We start from the raw sequence: 19118 nt of genomic DNA, 5'->3' as shown, positions 1-19118 counted from the left end.
TGTTTATCTTTAGGTTTATCTTTAGTCTGTTTTGCTAGCAATTTGGAGTTTTCTTGGATACAAGTCTGTAATTCATGCGCAGTTGAAGTAAAGATAACTATATCATCTGCAACGCGTAAATGGCTTAAACATCTTCCATTTATCTTCAGACCTTCCCTTTCGCAATCAAGAAATTTCAATATTTCTTCTAGGCACGCTCTGAATAATTTTGGAAATAATGTCACACTGTGTTATACCTCTCTGTATTTCCACAGTAGAGATGTTTCCATTCAATGAATTGCTGCTGTGGCATTGGTGTATGCTGATTTGATGGTCTTGATGCATGGTTCCTCCACTTGTTGGTTTCATAATGCTTTAAGTAATTCACAAGTTTTTACTGAATAAAAGGCTTTTTCATAATCAATAAAACCAAGACATAATGGTAACTGATATTCATTACACCATTCAATAATCTGTTGTACAACTTGAACATGGTCCGTTGTACTAAAGCCAGCCTGTTCTTTTGGTTGCGATAGGTCCAGAGTCATACAAAGCCTATGAGCTAAGACTTAGTAGGCCGATGGGTCTGTAGTTCATCAAGTTTTCTACCTCACCTTTTTTTATGTATCAGAATTAAGGTAGCCTTCTTCCATGTTCTTGATACATCATTTTTCTTCAGACACGAAGTAAATAGTTTTGCTAGGATTTTGTAGATCATTTCTACCACCTGCTTTTAGAAGTTCAGCTATAACTCTCCTCACCTGCAGCTTTTTCATTTTGCATGCCCTGCATAAACTTCTGGTAGAATCTGTGGTACTTCAGCTATTTCATAGTTTTCTTCATTTAATTCATCATCCTGATATAATACTGAGTAAAATTCTTCGATTCTTTTTGCTATAGTATATCTATCTCTGGTAATAATGGTCCCATTTTGTAGTTAGACTGCAACCATCTGTTTATTGCTGTTCATCAATTGCTATTTGGCTTTTTTGAGACTATGATTGTTTTTAATTGTTTGTTGTATGAATTTACAATTGAATTTTCTTATTTCTTCTGTGATACATTTTCTGATTGTTTTGCACAATTCAGTGTATTCAATTTTATTTTGGGGGTTGATTGTTTCACTTCTCTTAGTTTCTTCATAAGCTGCTTTGTTTATGAAATTTTGTCTTGTTTCTGTTCTGTGGTATCAGCTATTTCAAGTGAGCATTGTAAAAAGTTTTGGATAATAAAGTCATTACTTTCTGATGGATCAGCATTATCGTCTATAATAAGATTTTTAAAAATTGATTATTTAGTTTTTATATATTTTGAGTTTGTGTACATCTATGTTTTCCTTTGATCTTCAGAAACCTACATCAAAGCTATAGCTATAGCATGGTCAGAAAATAAATTCATACTGTTACTTTTAATATAGCAACTTAGTGGTCTAATCAATAATTTAACATAAGTGTTTGTTATATTAAGATCCTGGATTACAACAGTCCTAATTATAATTTATAATGAACTCTTGGAACAAAAGATTATGTGGGTGGAATCATAAGGCTGGCAAGTACAACAAGCTTAGGAGACTGCTTGGATCAGTGCCATGACAGTGAAACTGCAAGAGCTGAGTGCTGATAGTCCATGGGAGGTGGTAAAAGTGTTTGAGAGAAGCAATAGCAGAGTACATACCTAGAGCCAAGAGGATAAATCAAGTGGCAGTTAAATGGATGAATACAATCATTAAACTGGAACTACAAAAAATTGTGGAGGGAATTAGAGGAGAAAGGTGACTAGCAGGCACATGAGCAGCACAAAGCACAAGCGTAAAGAGTAACCAGTGTTGTGAGAAAAGCAAAAATCAGAGTATGAAAGGAAATTAGCAGTGAAGGCCAAAGATAATCCTAAAGAGTTCTTTCAGTATGCTGAAAGTAAAAAGAACAATTTCAATGGCAGAATTATTTTAATGAATGATGATGGTAGAGAGGTAATTGAATCAGCCAAAATAATAGAATTACTAAGTGAACACTTTGCAAGAGTATATATCATGCAAGTGGAGATTGTAGTAACAAGAGACATAAAGCCTTATATGGAAATAGAGGCCAATGAACTGAAGGCACAAAGCATATACAGAACCTTGATGTGAATATAGCTATGAGATTACATAATACACCAGCTTGAGTTTTATGATAAGGTGCTAGGGAATTGGCAGTGCCTTTGACCATGTTGTTAAATGTAAGTCCCATCTCTGGGATAATCCCAAGGAGATGGAAAGAAGGGAAAATAGTTCCATTGAATAAAGGAGGCTTCAAAACTGATGCAGCAAATCACCAACTGATCAGCATATCAGAAGTCTAAATACTGGAGAAGAAGTTGGTCAAGAGCAAAATACGGAATCAAGATACAGTTATCAAGATTGATTTCGTTTAACTCTGGTAATAAATTGAATATAATGTAATAAGAAATCCCACAGATAAGCGAATCAGTACTGCTTCCACAACTGTATTAAGTTGGACATGATGGAAAGGAGTATGATTACCCACTACGATAGCTGCTCCTCCATGAGCAGGACCACCTCCAGTTCTGTCCTTGTATACAACAGTCAAATTCCTTAAGGTAGGGACTTCATTGAGTCTTAAGTATGTTTTCTGTAGTATAGGCAGGAACAGAAAGGTTGTGTTTCTATAACAAAATCTTGATATCATCGATATTCTGGCAAAATCCGCAACAGTTCAATTGTAAACATTTTCCTATTGTTTTGTCTTTATAAGCTTGTCTAGTTTGAGAGATTATCTTTGTCAGGTTTATATTTATCACCTTTTTTTGGAAAGCATGGATGCCCAGTGTCCATCTCATCCTCTGGTAAAATATTTAATACATTTGATGTGTCAGGGTCATTTGGCAAGCTTAATTTTCTTCTTTCAGTGGACAGTGAAATATCGATTTTTTCTGTGAGGTGTCTGGTGGTGCATCTTTAAGTGAATCTATGCCATAATTTTTTTTTTTTTTGACAAGTGGATTCTCGTCAAATGGAACCATTTTTGGAGTTGTCTCTATAAACAAACTGTAGGTGATGCAACTAATACACTCAACAGAGAAGCACTCATTATCACAAAGTTCAGGTATGGGGAAATTATCAGATGAGAAAGTGGCTAACTTTCTTTATGCATCCTGATATGTTTTGTCTGTTTCAATTTTTTGCATTTCTTTTTCACATTTTCAAAAGGAAATGCATGAGAGTAAGCTGCATGATCTTCCTGACAATTGTCAGTTTTTTTTTTGTTTTTTTTTTTTGCAGAACAAGATTTGATATCATGCTCTATACTTCTACTTCAGGCACAGGTGGTAGAGCCATGACAGGCAGTTTGAGCATGCCCATATTTCTGATATGTAGGGATGATGTTCCTGGTTGAAACCAGGTGATCATCCCTACATATCAGGATGTGATTCACACCTGTCCCTCCCTGATCATTAAGCTCTAAACATATCTGCTCATCAGGAACATCAAGGAGATCCCATTCTGATATCACTCCTCTACAAGAATTGGGTGTTTTATGAGGTGTTATTGTGATTGGTAATCCACCCATTGATGTTGTTCCCAGTAGTTTCTGGAAATGTTGCTGACACGATGTTTCCACAAGGAAATTAGAACGTAATTTCTCAACAGTTTCAGTAGGTCCTGCCAGTCCTAAACAAATAAAGAAGGGCGACATTTTCCCTACTGGCTTTCACCTGTTGCATAGATCAGGGCTGTCCAAAGCACTGCCCGCAGGGCGATTTTGTGCAGCACACCTGTGGGTTTTGATTTTCACGAGCGAAAAAATAAAATAACAATTTGAATCAAATGCATATTAGATATTTTAATTCTATTACTAATCAATAATCTTGATGTTGGTAATTTTATTTGGTGTTTTTACATCACTATATACCCATGTGTTTTTCAAATATTAGATGTCTCAAAGAAGCGTTCTTACACTGTATTGTTCCAATGCACATGCTCCGAGCGCTTACGGGGAACGCGAGCACACAATTAGTGCGCAATTAGTGTTGTTCGTTTGTTCAGCTTTCAAGGTTGTGTTGCTGCTGCTCACCAAATTACTAGATACGCATTGTGATGTGGCCCTCGGATAAATCTTTTTTTTAATGCAGCCCTCGGATTACCTAAGGTTGGACAGCCCTGGCATAGATGATCAAAAACACTGGTACATTTATACTAGTATCATATATATTTTTTTGTTTCTTACTTCTGTTACCAAATGCTGTATCTACAGCATCAGTACTTGGGTGGGACTTTGTTAGGACCCCTAAAATGTTTCAGAATGAAGAATTCATGTTGAAGGACTTTTTTTTTTTTTTTTTTTTTTTGTTTCAGTGCCAGAGCTCCCAACCAACTACGGGTGCCAAGTGATTATCAAGCAACGACTGCACGTGGGAGTAAATGCTAGGGTACTCTGGATGCCATACCAGCACAACAATAAGCCTTGGATCCCAACCCTAGACCATGGAGGTGAAAGACTTACTGCAACATCACTGGTCCTTGCAGACAAACCCACTAGCTGATTGATCCTGGCCAGGTTATCTAGGACTGATCATCTTGCTGAAGATGAGACCAAAGTAGTGCTAGACTACCAGGATCCCTCTTTCCAGTTGACTACAGGTCACACTGCATGACAAACATGGCAGCAGGACATTGGATTCCAGTAATAGTGGTCTGGAAGAAAGGATGGTAAAGAAGACTCGGGAGAAGTAGTGCAAAGAATACAGAAAGAAAAGTAAAGAAAAAGAGGTAGAATGAAAAGCCAATACCATCACTAGGAGGTCCCTTCCATCACAAACAGGTGCCCCAGGGATGGGAAACTCCAATAATGCCATTTTGCAGATGAGGAACTGAAACAAGATATTCAGAAAGAACTCCAATGTCAGAATAAAAACTATTACAGAGTCAGCATACAGCATCTTACTCAGCAGTAATGGAAAAGTGTATAAAGAATGAAGACTACAAAAAAAAAAAAAAAAAAAAAAAAAAGACTCAAATCTCATGAAAGATGAAGCCATTATTAAATACATTTTCTGAGGGGAAAAAAAAATGTATTACTTCTATACTCTCCCTCATAAAGAAAAGAAAAAAAAAACACGTGATTTAATTAGTGGCATGTCCATAAATTACAAATTGGAAACTTTAGAGGCTCTTTTACTTATTTAATTAAAAAGTATTCACTTACCACATAATTATTCTCATTAGATCCTCTAACTAGGAGGAGAGGAAACTTTTCTCCTTCAAAAATTGCGATCTCCTGCTGAGACAGCGAGTTCACTTCAATAACATCATAAGAAAATCCATAATAGTCAAGGCAAATCTGAACCTTAGAGCATAATGGACAGCCCTGATTCTGAAAAATAATTATATGCAGACCATATTCTTTGGAACCTCTAACCTATGATGGAAAAAAAAAGACTCTTGTTGGCAAGGGAAGTAACTGAAAAGTAATGTCATCATAATTAATATTTTATTATCAAATATTAAATGATTAAGAATTTAAAAAAAAATTAAAAGGAATATAGTTAATTATTGCAGAGTCTCTGTAACAGTAATGATGACAACTTTGGTTGTAAAGAGCTAGTTCAAATTCTGTGTAGAATGTGAAGAAATTTATAAGGACTCTTCATTTTATAAGACAGCGAGTTAGCCAGTTTCATAATAAAGGTGCAAAATTAATAACGGAAAACTCGCGTACAAAGATTACTTAATAGTATAATTTTCACCCGTGTGTCACAGGTATCTTCAGTACATTTTAAGCTCAAATTAAACAATAACTAACAATTCCAAAAAGCACCACCTAAGTAGCTGGTGTAAGATAACTAAAAAGGTCAATAAATTTCCTAACAAACAAACAAACAAAAAAAAATGTATACAATAAAAAGTTAGGAAAGATTAGCTGATTTATAAAGTACTATCTCCCATAAAGGGGATAGACGTAAGCCGTCGGATCTGTTTAAGTTAGGAGAATGAAGTAAAGTTTCACATGTTTCTTTATAAAGGCATTCCATGAGGAACCGACTTTTGTGAAGGACTCTTGTCTTTCTCCAATGAACTCTATGTCTAGCGAAGATGGCATGTTCTGCAAGTCCAGACTTTTCAGGTTTAACATATTCAATATAAGATTGGTGTTCTTCTAGCCCAGGGGTAGCCAACCTTTTATAGTTCATGCATCAATGTTTTCATTTTTTAGTTAAGATGTGCCATACAAACTTATACCACTTTTCAGCCCTTTTAAAATATGGTAATATGGATATATTTAACACTATGCATAAAATGATTTATTATATATATGGTAATATAGACACTTTTAGCAGTTTTAAATAAAAGGATTTCATATAAATACAAGATAACATTAATTATTTTATTGAGACTTTTGAAATTGCTTTGCTTTTGCTAAGCTTGTAATGTTTGGAGTTAAATCAGTTACAGAAAGCATGAAACAGTTTTTCAAATTTGAATCAGTCAGTCGCAACCGTAGTTTGCTCTTAATCCTTTTCATTGATGAAAGTTCCAAAACGACAGATAACTCTGAGCAAATTTTCTCAGTTCTGGAAAATGTTGACAGGGCAACAATAGCCAGAAATTAATTATATCAGAAGTATCTGGGAGTGATGGAAGTTCATTAAATTTCATTTTCAATAAAGAATTGGTTTTGAGGTCAATAAGTTCCATTTGTATGTTACTAGGCATCGTCAAGATTTTTTGTTCAGTAAGTGAAAAGGGATTTATAAATGCAAGTATGCAGTCTTCTTCTTCTTCGGCAAAATCGCTAAAATGACTGTTAAAGGACTCTTGCAATAATCTGAGTTTCTCAGTATATTCTGTAAAGTTGCCATTATCTTTAACAGATTCACTATGTTCTTCTAAATGTGGAAATTGACTTAAATCCCCATTTTCTAACTGGTAGATGAACAGTTTTAATTTCATTTTGAATGCACTGATGTCATTTACTAAGCTAGGAAACAATTTGTTCTTGCCCTGCAGTTTCAAATTTAGATCATTGAGATGGCTGGTAACATCAACTAAAAATGCTAAATCAAATAGCCATTTTTCATCACACTATAGGGCTTTTTCCTCATGCAGCTCATCCTTCTCTTCCAGAAAATTACGAACACTTTCTTTCATCTTCCAAAATCTACTGAGAATTTCCTTTAGAAAGCCAGCGCACTTCACAATGGAGGATGAGATCACCATATTCCATATCTAGCAGTTCACAATATTATCTGAATTCTCTTCTGTTTAACCCTCTTGCTCTAATTTTATTCACACACTTTACAACTGATATCATAACATGCTTCAAATTTAGAGTTTTTTTCCACACAGAGATTCTTCATGTATAATACAGTGATACTTTAGTAGAGAACGACCTAAAAACCTTTCAAGTAAAGTTACGTCCCAGAAACTCTACCTACCATTGACAGTGCTCCATCAGTGCAACACTGATGAGCTTACTAGAATCTAGTTGTTAATTTTCTAGACATGACTTTACTTTGTCAAATATGTCTGACCCTCTGGTTTTTCCATGAAGTGACTCAAGACCGATAAGTTCTTCAAAGATGTTAAAATTATCATCAATTCCTCTTATAAAAATGCTTAATTGGGCTACATCACATATGTCAGCGGATTCGTCCAAGGCTAAAAGAAAGAACAAGCATGAACATGGTCTTTCAATTGCTCAGTAACATCATGGGAAAGTTCTTCGATGAGTCTTGTAATTGTTTGCTTGGACAGAGCAATTTGGTTTACTTTTCTTTCAACATTCTTATCACCAAGATATTTTGCAAATTTTTCGAGACAGGGCTTAACAACTTCCTCTCCATCAGAGAAAGGCTTGTGTTTTTTAGTCAACACAAAGGCAATTTCATAAGATGCCTCCAGCATTGCCACACTTTCACAACTTCGTTTCACAAATATATTTTGCCTCTTTTTTATTTCTTCCTTTTTCTTAACCACATATTCTTTCCGCAACTCAGACTCAGGAACTAACTTCAGTTTTCTTCTAATTCAGCTTGATGTTTTCTATAGTGTCTGTTAAGATCATGTCTTCTATTATCTGAAAGAATGCTTTCACAAACAATGCACAACGGTTTTCCTGAAGGACCCGCAATAAATAAGAACTCATTTCCCACAGTTCATTAAACCAGCGCTTGCTATCACCTTCTGCTTTTCTTCTGCTTATTTTCTTTTCCAAAGTAATGGGTAACTGACTGTAAATAAAAATTTCAAAAAGTAAAGCTCATTATTAAATAATTTATTTAAATTATTTCATCGTTTTAAACATTATGAACATTCAAAAACAGTTCTACAAGTTTAAGATAAGATTCCTGTTTTCATGAAGGCCTAATACAGTTCTATAAATTTAAAAATCATATATTTTTTTTCATAGAGAGTTTTCGTCTCTCTCTCTCTCTCTCGTAATATATTATGTCCAATGAAATACGAGATCGCTTCCTGCCATAAAACAGTTGATCAGCTGACAATCACACACACACACACAACCCAAACATCCTCATTACGAAAGCTTTGCTGATGATCAGTTAAATTTTAGGAATAAACCTACTATATGTAAATAAAAAGGAAAGATATTGTATAAAAAAAACATAAAAACACGCATACAAATACACCGAATAATTGCAGGTTTCAGTAATCAGCAAATTAGGGGAGTGGGCAAGAACTTGACGTATGCATTCAAAATGAAAAAATGTATTTTTAAATTTACAGAACTATATTAAGCCTTCATGAAAACAGAAATATTATCTTAAACTTAAAGAACTGTTAATAAAAACATATAAGTTCGAAAACACAGAATTGTTCACTCACATCGAATCAGAAGTTCATCGAACGTTATGACACGAGAGTCAGCTGTAAACTGATTGAGTAACTGGTGATGCATGTCAGCATTTGCCAGTGCCTGTTGCTTCAAGATCAAACAGGTATAATAAGTGCACACTCTAGAATTCAGTGGTAGTTTAATTGTGTGTTTATATATATATATATATATATATATAAATCTTATACAAATTTTTTTAAAATTTTTCTCTGGGGTTCAGTGTGCCACTTCTAATCATGAAATGCGCCACAGGTTGGCCACCCCTGTTCTAGCCGAATAGAGCCAGATCTTCCTGTTTGTCCGAAATAAGATAAACAGATCTGATGGCTTATGTCTATCCCCTTTATGGGAGATAGTACTTTATAAATCAGCTAATCTTTCCTAACTTTTTATTGTATACTTTTTTTTTTGTTCTTGTTGTTGTTAGGAAATTTATTGACCTTTTTAGTTATCTTACACCAGCTACTTAGGTGGCACTTTTTGGAATTGTCAGTTATTGTTTAATTTTAGCTTAAAATATACTGAAGATGCCTGTGACACGTGGGCGAAAATTATACTATTAAATAATCTTTGTATGCGAGTTTTCCATTATTAATTTTGTATCGATATGTCTACTCACGGTATACCTCTTTTAAAACTTATAATAAATGTGGGCTTTTCCTTTAATCCCATAATGAGTGATTCTCCATGGAGGTGTAAATATAATAATACCTAAGAAAAACCAGGCAAAGCATACACACAACTGATAGTAGACTATGTAGACAGCATTAACCATCCTATCATAATGTTAATTAGGCCCTTACAAAGCTAAGTTATGTGGCTGTGATGCTTCCCTGAGCTTTACATGTTATGAAATAATTATGAGAGAAGATATGAAATAATTTCCTCATTATTAATTATGAAAGCTTCTCATTTCCAGATTTTCAATTTATTATTTCACATACTCAGATGGTTCCCATTCATTTCTATCACATCCTCTTCAAATATTTGTTCATTTTCAACTTCTCTTCCACTTTCAAACTATGCATGATGAATGTGAATAGACCTCCCATTTACTATCTCATATTTTTTTTCGATTTAAACATGCCTCATTTAGATGGACTTGATTGAGAGAAAAATGCTTTTCTATTGATCATCAAGTGATATTTATAACAAAGAGATTGGCTTACTTCATCTAGCTGTTGGCAGTCTATTATTACAGGGTCACGGTCTTATGGATTCAAGAACTCAAAATGACACACTTCAATTTATACCAAAATTATTTATAGACTCGTGGGATCATTACTCATCACGGGAATTATCTTCTGATAATCTCCATGATGTTTGTAATTGTTTATAGTAATTGTGCTGATACTGATATCATTTTTACTCCTTACAGTTACAAATTCATTTCAAAACTAGCTTCACAAGTTCAGTTATATATCGAGGGAAGAAACAACAATACTAGCACAGATTTCTGTCAGTAAGTCTGAAGTGTTTTCATTTTTTTTCCCACAAATGGACACGTTTTCTCAAGGGTCATATATCACACGAGCAGTTTCAATCTTTCAGGTCAATTTCAACATGATAATTTCGTAAACTAAGTGATGTTACAGCAGTGTTATTTCCATTTTGAATTTATGTAACATTATATGCTACACATACATACATGTATCATTTTATTGGCAATAAGGAACAATTTATGGAATGAAAATAAATATCCTATTCACACATTTTAGTTACAAAGAAATCATGGAAGTCAAAACCTTAATTTTCTCCCCTTTCTTGTATGAACCTCACATGACAGGTAAGAAACTCTAAACAATGCAATGCATAAACAAGTGGTCAAGGAGATCTAGAAGGAATCTGATTGATTAAGGAATACATGGAGGAGGCCATAGTCCAAAACAAGAATAGATGGAATGAAAGAACGAAAAGTTGGTTTGATAAGTTCGAAGCTGAAATACGTATGGTTGCATTTTTTTTACATGTTTAGAGGAAAGTGGAGAAATAGTAGCATCCAGTTCTGCAGAGCATCAGAACAAAAAAAAAAAGGCATAATGCAAAAACTGTATGAGAAAAGGATTGGAAGGAATCTGTGAAAGAGAGAGAGGGGGAGAGAGTCATGTATGAAATGGACTACCCTCTTGATATTGTCAAGCATTTTTTGGAATGCAACCACAAAGTCTTTAGGGAAACCTACATGGTTGCTCTAAATATTTCCATTTGATCACACATGGTACAAAGGCCTACTTACAAAATCACCATCATATGGTCAACTATCCACTCTTCACAGCTAAAATTTGAAAGAGGGTGGAAAATTATTGTTGCCAATTCTGATGAACAATATTCATAAAAATATTTGTAGAAAATGCAAACAGCTGTCTGAAAGAGTGAAGTGAATTAATGAGAAACAAGTCATTAATCAACCTAACTGCTCTCTTCTGTACTGAGTAGAGCATTTTTGGGAGCTCTTATGGAAAATCACCTCAAACGTAAGAAAGTATTCAAAAGGTTGGACAGATTTGTGTAGAGTCAGTAGTTGTTATGAGACAAAGTAACACTTCTTAAGAAAGAAAAAAAAATTCATTTTTTAGATGCTGAGGAGGCAATATTTGTAATATAAGCCAAGAGAGATTTGAAATTAGAATAATCTCAAAAAGAGAAATTTCACCTTGTCTAGAGATTTGGGTGTTGTCAAAAGAAAGACTAGAGGAAAGGGGTTCGATTTTTTGAGAAATTAAAAATAGGATGAAGTTTTACGAGCACTGAAATAAACAAAGTTATCAGAACCTCAAGGAAAAGTGTTTGGAGATAAAAATCTGAGACTACAGAAGTTAATATTCTGGAAGTTTTGGCGATTTATGTAATGCAAGACTTGTCAAATTAGAAATGGGAGGATATTGGCAGAATTGTATTGGATATGCAATCAAATGGAAAAGCTTACTGATATACAGCAGGAGAATGATAGGTGAACACTTGTTAGTCAAAGTTTGAGGATAAGCATGTATTCACCATTACACATAATGCATCCAGAGAGAGAGAGAGAAAAAAAAAAGCTAGCGATTCAGTTTTAGAAGTCAGATCATATAATAGAAGCTTAATAGGCATTTGTGCTGAACCCAATGAAAGGCCTTAGGAGATAGATATGAAGAGAAACCACTTGAGATTCCCCAAACTTTTCTATGGCAGTTGTCCAAATGTGGATAAGGTAAGTAAATGATTTCTTGTTGATTGTTAGGGATGGAATCCATACTGGTGACCACTGTTGATCAATACTGGCAATACTTTCATTACTTTAACAAAAAAAATGAAATGAATGAAATTGGACAGTAACTAGATGACAAAAATTTGTCACCCTTCTTAGGAATGGGTTGAATATGGAATAATTTCCAGACTGCAAAATAGATACCACTAGAATAGAAGAGAATAAAAAGGGAACACAAGAATCATATCTGGACTTTCAGTAAAATTGGAGAAACACAATCAGAATCGGGACTTTTTTTTTTCTTTTTTTTTTGCATCTAGTTTGGAAGAGATTTTCTCTTTCTGGGGAAAAAAGGGAGGAAAGAAGAGAAGCACTGAATGTTACATGTTTGGAATGGTAGGTGAGCATTTATCAAGATCATATTTGCAAGAATTAGAGAAAGTAATAAGCCAGTCTTATTACACATACATACACACATGTGTCTGTATATATGTTAATAATTATTTCTTTTTCTGTGCATTGTGACAATGCAGTGGTGGAACCATCCAAGTGTAAAAAGAGAAACAATTTGAAAACAATATATATATATAGTAAAGAGTAATAATAACAGACTAGTAAACACGATTCTGCACAATGGCAAATTCTCCATAATGATTGAACTACGTTGCCGGCCAAGACGTGCGAAGTTATAATTATAATACCATTGATATTACAATGAAATTATAATATGATGGATACGAAGCGTTTGAGGATGTCATTTGAATTCTGCTTTGGATGATAGTAACTATATGGGTACTGCCCCATGGGAAAGAAATTAACATTAGATTATAGTCCAAATTGTCTAACTAAACAATATCTATAGTACACACACAAGAATAACTAGTGAGAAAGAAATCTGGAGTATTTGAGGAGTGGTTAGGTTATTTAGTATTCTGTTTAGGTATGTGAACAATCTATGACATCACTACCAATTACAGATATCTGAGCATCTCTACTTACTTGATCTATGCAGTTGAAAGAAGGAATCCAATTGTAGTTGTGAACATTAAAATCTTCAAGAAAGTTGGAATGAAGAAAAAAAAATTAATGAAAGAAAAATCCAAAAATTTAAAGAACAGTAAGTGGCATTAGGGGAATGATAGACAACAAATGAATTTAATAGAATGGATAGATTTTTTTTGCCAAAGATCAAAAACAGAGTGAACATTATGTATATTAAAATGTCACTTCTGAACAAAAAGAGTCAAAGAGGGTGTAACAGGGCAAAATTTGAAGTGAGCTGTGTTTGAAGAAATTGAAATTTCAGTTTCTGTTAAGAAAATAATGCATGGTTTTGCAGACTGGAGTTGAAAACAAAAATAGTTGAGGGTGGAACTAAAACTGCATATATTTATAAGGTGAATCCAGAAGGCTCAAGATGTTTACCTATCTACATGCAATCCATTTCTCTTTGCTGTTTTAAGTTGAAACTGGGAGGGAAATGTAATATATAGTCATGGATTATTTCTTAATCCATAAAGAGAAAATTTCACCCAACTCATATGAAAACTATGGCCTTAGCCAGCAATCACACCACTAATCGAACTCCTACCAGGAACATCTGGCAGAATAATGACATTAGCTGACATGAAAGTCTCCTAAAGAATTATAAGGTTTGATCCAGTATATAAATCCTTGACTCCTGGGAGATATATTATCTGAGGGCCAGTTTACAAATTAATCATTTCAAAGCTACCCCTCTGAGAAGAAATGCTAGATCTTTCCATAACTGCATCTATATTTGCATGCTGGAAGAAATGGGTTGAAAAGTAAACTAGGTCTTTGCTCTGGACTTCACACTTGCTTTCTGATCACCACAAACTTCCAGTATATAATTCTATATTCAAAATTGTGGTGTTACAATGGGCAATGAAGCTCATATACTACCCAGTAATGCCTATTAACACAGCGGTTTGGTATTTTCCTTCAGGAGTGTGGGCATGCTTCACATCATGCAGCCTACTTCGTTATCCCCAGAAGAATAGGCTGACTTAGGTCTAAGAAATTTGATCCTGACTGATATAATGTTACCAGAAAATAAAAAAAGGAAGTGAAGAAATCTTTCTATGAAAAATAAGACTGCTTTTTTGTAGCATATATTATCTCTCCACTAGAAAATGGTAAAGAAGAAGTCACAGTTTAAAACGTTGATTATAGAAAATGTTGAAGAAATTCCAATCACACATATGAGCACGAAGTTTGATGAATGAAAAGATGTAATGCTATCATCAGCAAAACTATGTACAGGATATTATTATTATTATCATCATCACGCGACACCTCCAAGGAGTCCAAGGACTCATCAAGGGAGGGCACCTACTCCACAACACCTCATCTCCACGAATGCCATCTACTGCCCACCACCACCACTGCTAGTATTTTCACAGACAATGACAAACATCCATGCCCATGGTGGGATTCAAACTCTCAGCCTTTTGACTGGAGAGCTGATATGCTAACCACTCAGCTGACAATATGTAGTTAGAGGTCATTATCTTATAAGTGGCCTGAAAAATCACTTCAGTGTACCCTGAAATGGAGGAAATGCTAGTTCCTGCTTAAATGCAGAGTTGAGCATTATCACCTGCACTGCATATACAAAGAGATCCAACTGTACAAAGTGGCCATGGTGGTTTCTTTAAGTCTTAGATAAGCAGATATCTGGCATTTCCTCCAACTAAGGAAGATATGCTTATAAGGCAACAATATTCACCTGAAGGTGACAAAGCCCCATTTGCAAAAACGGGAATTCTCTCCATACAAAGAATTATTTCATGGATGATACTGTCTCCCTTCCCCCACTGTTGAAAAAACTATCTTATGTACTCCTGCTGCTAACTTGCATTCATTCATCAATCTGTCTCCATAGATCTCAATTCAGCTGTTCTGATATTGAGTTTTTTTTCTGAAATTTACCCAGTGTTTTCAGTCCCTACTACCAAAGGCCAGCTGACAATCCATGAACAGTTTCTCTGCATACACACCACAGTCTGCATCCAGATATCCTTTTCATACAAAAACCTATCTATCCTATGATTCTGAGGAAAATATTTTCCTCTACTTCAGTTCCTTTTCCTATTCCCAACTTCAAAGTCCTGCAAAACTCTCATATTCTGGCAACGATTCATCTGAAGTATGTTTGTCACATTAAGCTTAAAAAAAAAAAGGATGCCACATCAGAATTATCCTTTAACATTTACCCAAATTGGCTAATCATGTCAACAGTGTCTGTTGTATGCTTTTAACAAGTTGTGTTCAAATCCCATTGTGGCATGGATATTTTCAAGTGTTTAGGTGATAAGACAATTTTTCACTCAGGCTTGAAGAACACAATGTTCAGAGCCAGATTAAAGTTACCAGTTTATCTATCTTCTGATTCAGCCATAATACTGAGCTATAGGCCTCTTACTTTTTGTAGATAGGACTGTTCATACTAGAGGTTCATAAATTTAATAAGCTTGGACGATGCACAATCAGGAATCGACAAATTATGCAAAATCCTACTCGTGACATACAAAATGTACCTGCCCAAGACTCCACTGCACCCATCTTTCAAAATAGATCAAGAAGTCAACTGAAGTTGCATAAACTAATCTGTGGTGCTGAATTTACTCAAAGTTAGAATGAATTGTTTAGAAAATAATTTTTTTTTTATTAAATAAAAAATAATAAATAAATAAAAAGTTATCCAATATGCAGCTACTTGCAAGCTCGCAAAATCTCGCAATGTGCATGACCTTTGAATATGAAGTTTGTTGTCATAACAACCATGGACTTATTTAAGAGGGCAGGAAGAGGGGGGAGAAGACTTCTTAATTTATTGAGATCTGTGTTACTGGTCTGCTTTTATTATGTAACTGAATAATGTTAGTATTCATTAGGATTTGTGTAATAAATATTACCATTTGAAAATTTAAAATGATGTTTTGAACTTTACATTCGGGGCAGGAAGGAGCGATGACAAGAGGTCCATCCCTGGAAGTTGCAAAAGGAGGCTGTGCGCAAGAGGGTGAGGAGTGGTTTCTTTGCATGGAGGATGGTTGAACCTTGGAATGCATTGCCTGAGAGAGTGGTTGGAGCGGGAACGGTCAATGGGTTCAAGGAGTGGTATGATAAGCTTTGTGTTTCCTAAAAACGACCTCCTACAATGAGTCTTTTGACTCCATGGAGGCCTGGATAAAAATAATAATAAGTCATCATTATCACCATGTTGTTTTTTTGATGACCTTGTGAATACAGGATTCCCATTACACTGTCTTTTCTTTAAGGAATTGTAATTTCATTTGCCAGTTCCTTATCATATATATATAATTAAAGCGATAAATGCTAAATATACTATATTGAATAAATAAAGAAGTAAATTGTGTGTGTGTGCACACACAACTCAAAAAATTATGCAAAATTCTACTTGCCACAAAAAAAAATAAATAAATAAAAAATTTACTTCTCCAAGACTAAACAAACACACGTAATAACCACAGTAATAAGTTTTAATAAGTAAATATTTCATCCTAAGTATCTTAGGATATCATCAGTACAGTTAATTCAAACAATACTAGGAATAACATAGTTAGGACACATGATTACAATCAGGGCCATCGCCAGATTAGATCGCACCCTGAGCCAAACAATTAAATATCGCCCCTGATGAAAAAAACAAAAATCCCCAAATGCTATTTTGGTTTTATTAGAAGAGAAACATTAATGCAAAACGATTGCATAATAATATTAATTAAATGTTTGCTCTACGGGGATAACACACAATAAAACTGTTTATAAGCTCTTCTAAATTTAAATTATAAGCTGTGTCCGCCTCTATCGATATAGTAGCCAGACCAACCAATCTTTCTTGGGACATTGCTGTTCGCAAATAATTTATAATCAGTTTTAAGCTTAGAAAAACTTCTTTCCGCACTTGCTACACTAACAATTCCTGTTAGCGCAGCGACACCGCCTACAGCAATATGGCTGAACGAGCACCCTTATTAAGCTGTGCTGTGAGGCAGGCTGCCTCTATGCTACACCCTGTCGACGGTACTGATTACAATGGAATCCCAATATGCGTGCAGTAGCATGTTATAGAATTAAATTAAAATATATCTGGAGGAAAAAAAAATAAAGAAATAGATTACATTAAAAATAAGATAACATATATAAAAAATTATTTTACACATTCTCGTAGACAGGCTTATACGTTGGTTATGCATTATTAAAACACTTAAGGAATAGAACAACATAGTTAAGAATATAAATTAAATTAAACTTTAATAAATATTTTACGATATTTCGGCAATGTCACATTGCAATTTTCTAAAGGAACTTACACAAAAAAAGTTACGTGCATGTAGGCACAACACAGAAACTGGGAATGAAGAGATAAAGCTATTGTTCTCCTAACAGTCCTGATGGTGCCCTCTAGCGGGATAAGTAGGTGTTCTTGGCCGTTGGGCTGAAGGTCTGCAGATGTTGGTCTCCCAAATTTGGGGCAGTCGCATACACCCAAATTTGTTGAGGTTTGGAGAATTTTTTTAGGGCTGAGGCTGATTCCATAAAGAGTCTTTCAAATTTGTATTTCCTATGGTGTATCACTGTAGCTTTCTTCCACCGTATTCTGTGGCGTGTATCCAGAGCATGGTCCGCAAGCCCAGAATGACTGTATTTGTGAAAGCGGACGTAGTCCTCGTGTTCCGAAATTCTGATATTCGCTGTCCTGCTGTTTGGCCAAAGTAAGACAGTTTACAACTGCAAGGGACCTGGTAAACACCAGGTAGGTCTAGGGGAAGTGGTTGGTCTTTAGCGGAGCGGATAAGGGATGCCAATTTTCTATAAGGTTTGTAACAGGAGGTCAGGTCATGTTTTTTTTAAGATTTTGGTGATCTTTTCCGAGGTGCCTCGGATGTAGGGAATGGTGATGGATTTAGAGTAATCCTTGTTGTGGGGGGGATCTGTGGTTAGTAGGTTCTAATATTATTTGGATTTTTTTAGGGGGGTAGCCATTGGCTGAGAAAGTGTTGAGGATGTGATTTAGTTCAGTGTTTAGGGCCAAGTCATTTGAACAGATTAGTTTAGCCCTATTGTATAGTGTTTTCACTACTCCATATTGTTGTGAGGGGGGGGGAATTGTTGGTGAATGTATCTGCCTGTATGGGTGGGTTTTCTGTAAACTGAGAAACCAAGGATCCATTAGGCTGGCGGGTGACTAGTGTGTCTAGGAAGGGGAGGCTGTTGTTTTCCTCTTTTTCCAGAGTGAATTTGATTCTGGGGTGTTGGTTGTTTAAGTGTGTTAAGAAAGAGAGAAGTGTTTCAGAGCCATGTGGCCAAATAGCGAACACATCATCAACGTAGCGAAGCCATATGGTTGGTTTTTGTGGGGCAGAGGCTAAGGCTTTTTCTTCAAAGGTCTCCATAAAGGACTCCAAAAACTGTCTTACTTTGGCCAAACAGGCAAGACAGCGAATATCAGAATTTCGGAACACAAGGACTACATCTGCTTTCACAAATACAGTCATTCTGGGCTTGCACACCATGCTCTGGATACACGCCACAGAATACGGTGGAAGAAAGCTACAGTGATACACCGTAGCAAATACAAATTTGAAAGACTCTTAATGTAATCAGCCTCAGCCCTAAGAAATTCTCCAAACCTCAACAAATTTGGGTGTATGCGACTGCCCCAAATTTGGGAGACCTACATCTGCAGACCTTCAGCCCAATGGGCAAGAACACCTACTTAGCCCGCTAGAGGGCACCAATCAGGACTGTTAGGAGAACAATAGCTTCATCTCTTCATTCCCAGTTTCTGTGTTGTGCCTACGTGCACGTAACTTTTTTGTGCAAGTTCCTTTAGAAAATATCGAAATATCGGAAAATATTTATTAAAGTTTAATTTAATTTATATTCTTAACTACGTTGTTCTATTCCTTAAGTGTTTTAATAATTATTTTACACAATTTTGTATGACAATTTCCTATACTTTAGGAATAGCAAGAACATCATTATGGTTTAGATTTGGTCTATGAAGTAGGGCTTCAGCACTTCCTTTATATAAACGTTCATGTTTA

At 35.2% G+C, this 19118-nt stretch overlaps 1 protein-coding gene across 1 annotated transcript in view; it reads right to left on the bottom strand.

The window, feature by feature from the left end:
- Positions 1-19118, bottom strand: part of LOC150098406 (prostaglandin E synthase 2-like) — a 130554-nt gene that overhangs the window by 98267 nt on the left and 13169 nt on the right. Inside the window, exon 2 of the mRNA XM_090405225.1 lies at positions 5184-5396. Within this exon, the coding sequence (XP_090261351.1) occupies positions 5184-5396 (213 nt within the window). The remainder of the gene's footprint in view (positions 1-5183; positions 5397-19118) is intronic.

This window comes from Typopeltis vanoorti, chromosome 15 (assembly GCF_054136105.1).
Source record: "Typopeltis vanoorti isolate ZY-2024b chromosome 15, IOZ_Tvanoo_1.0, whole genome shotgun sequence".
Lineage (NCBI taxonomy): Eukaryota > Metazoa > Arthropoda > Arachnida > Uropygi > Thelyphonidae > Typopeltis > Typopeltis vanoorti.
Note: the sequence above shows the minus strand (reverse complement) of the source record. Positions and strands in the feature narration are given on the sequence as shown.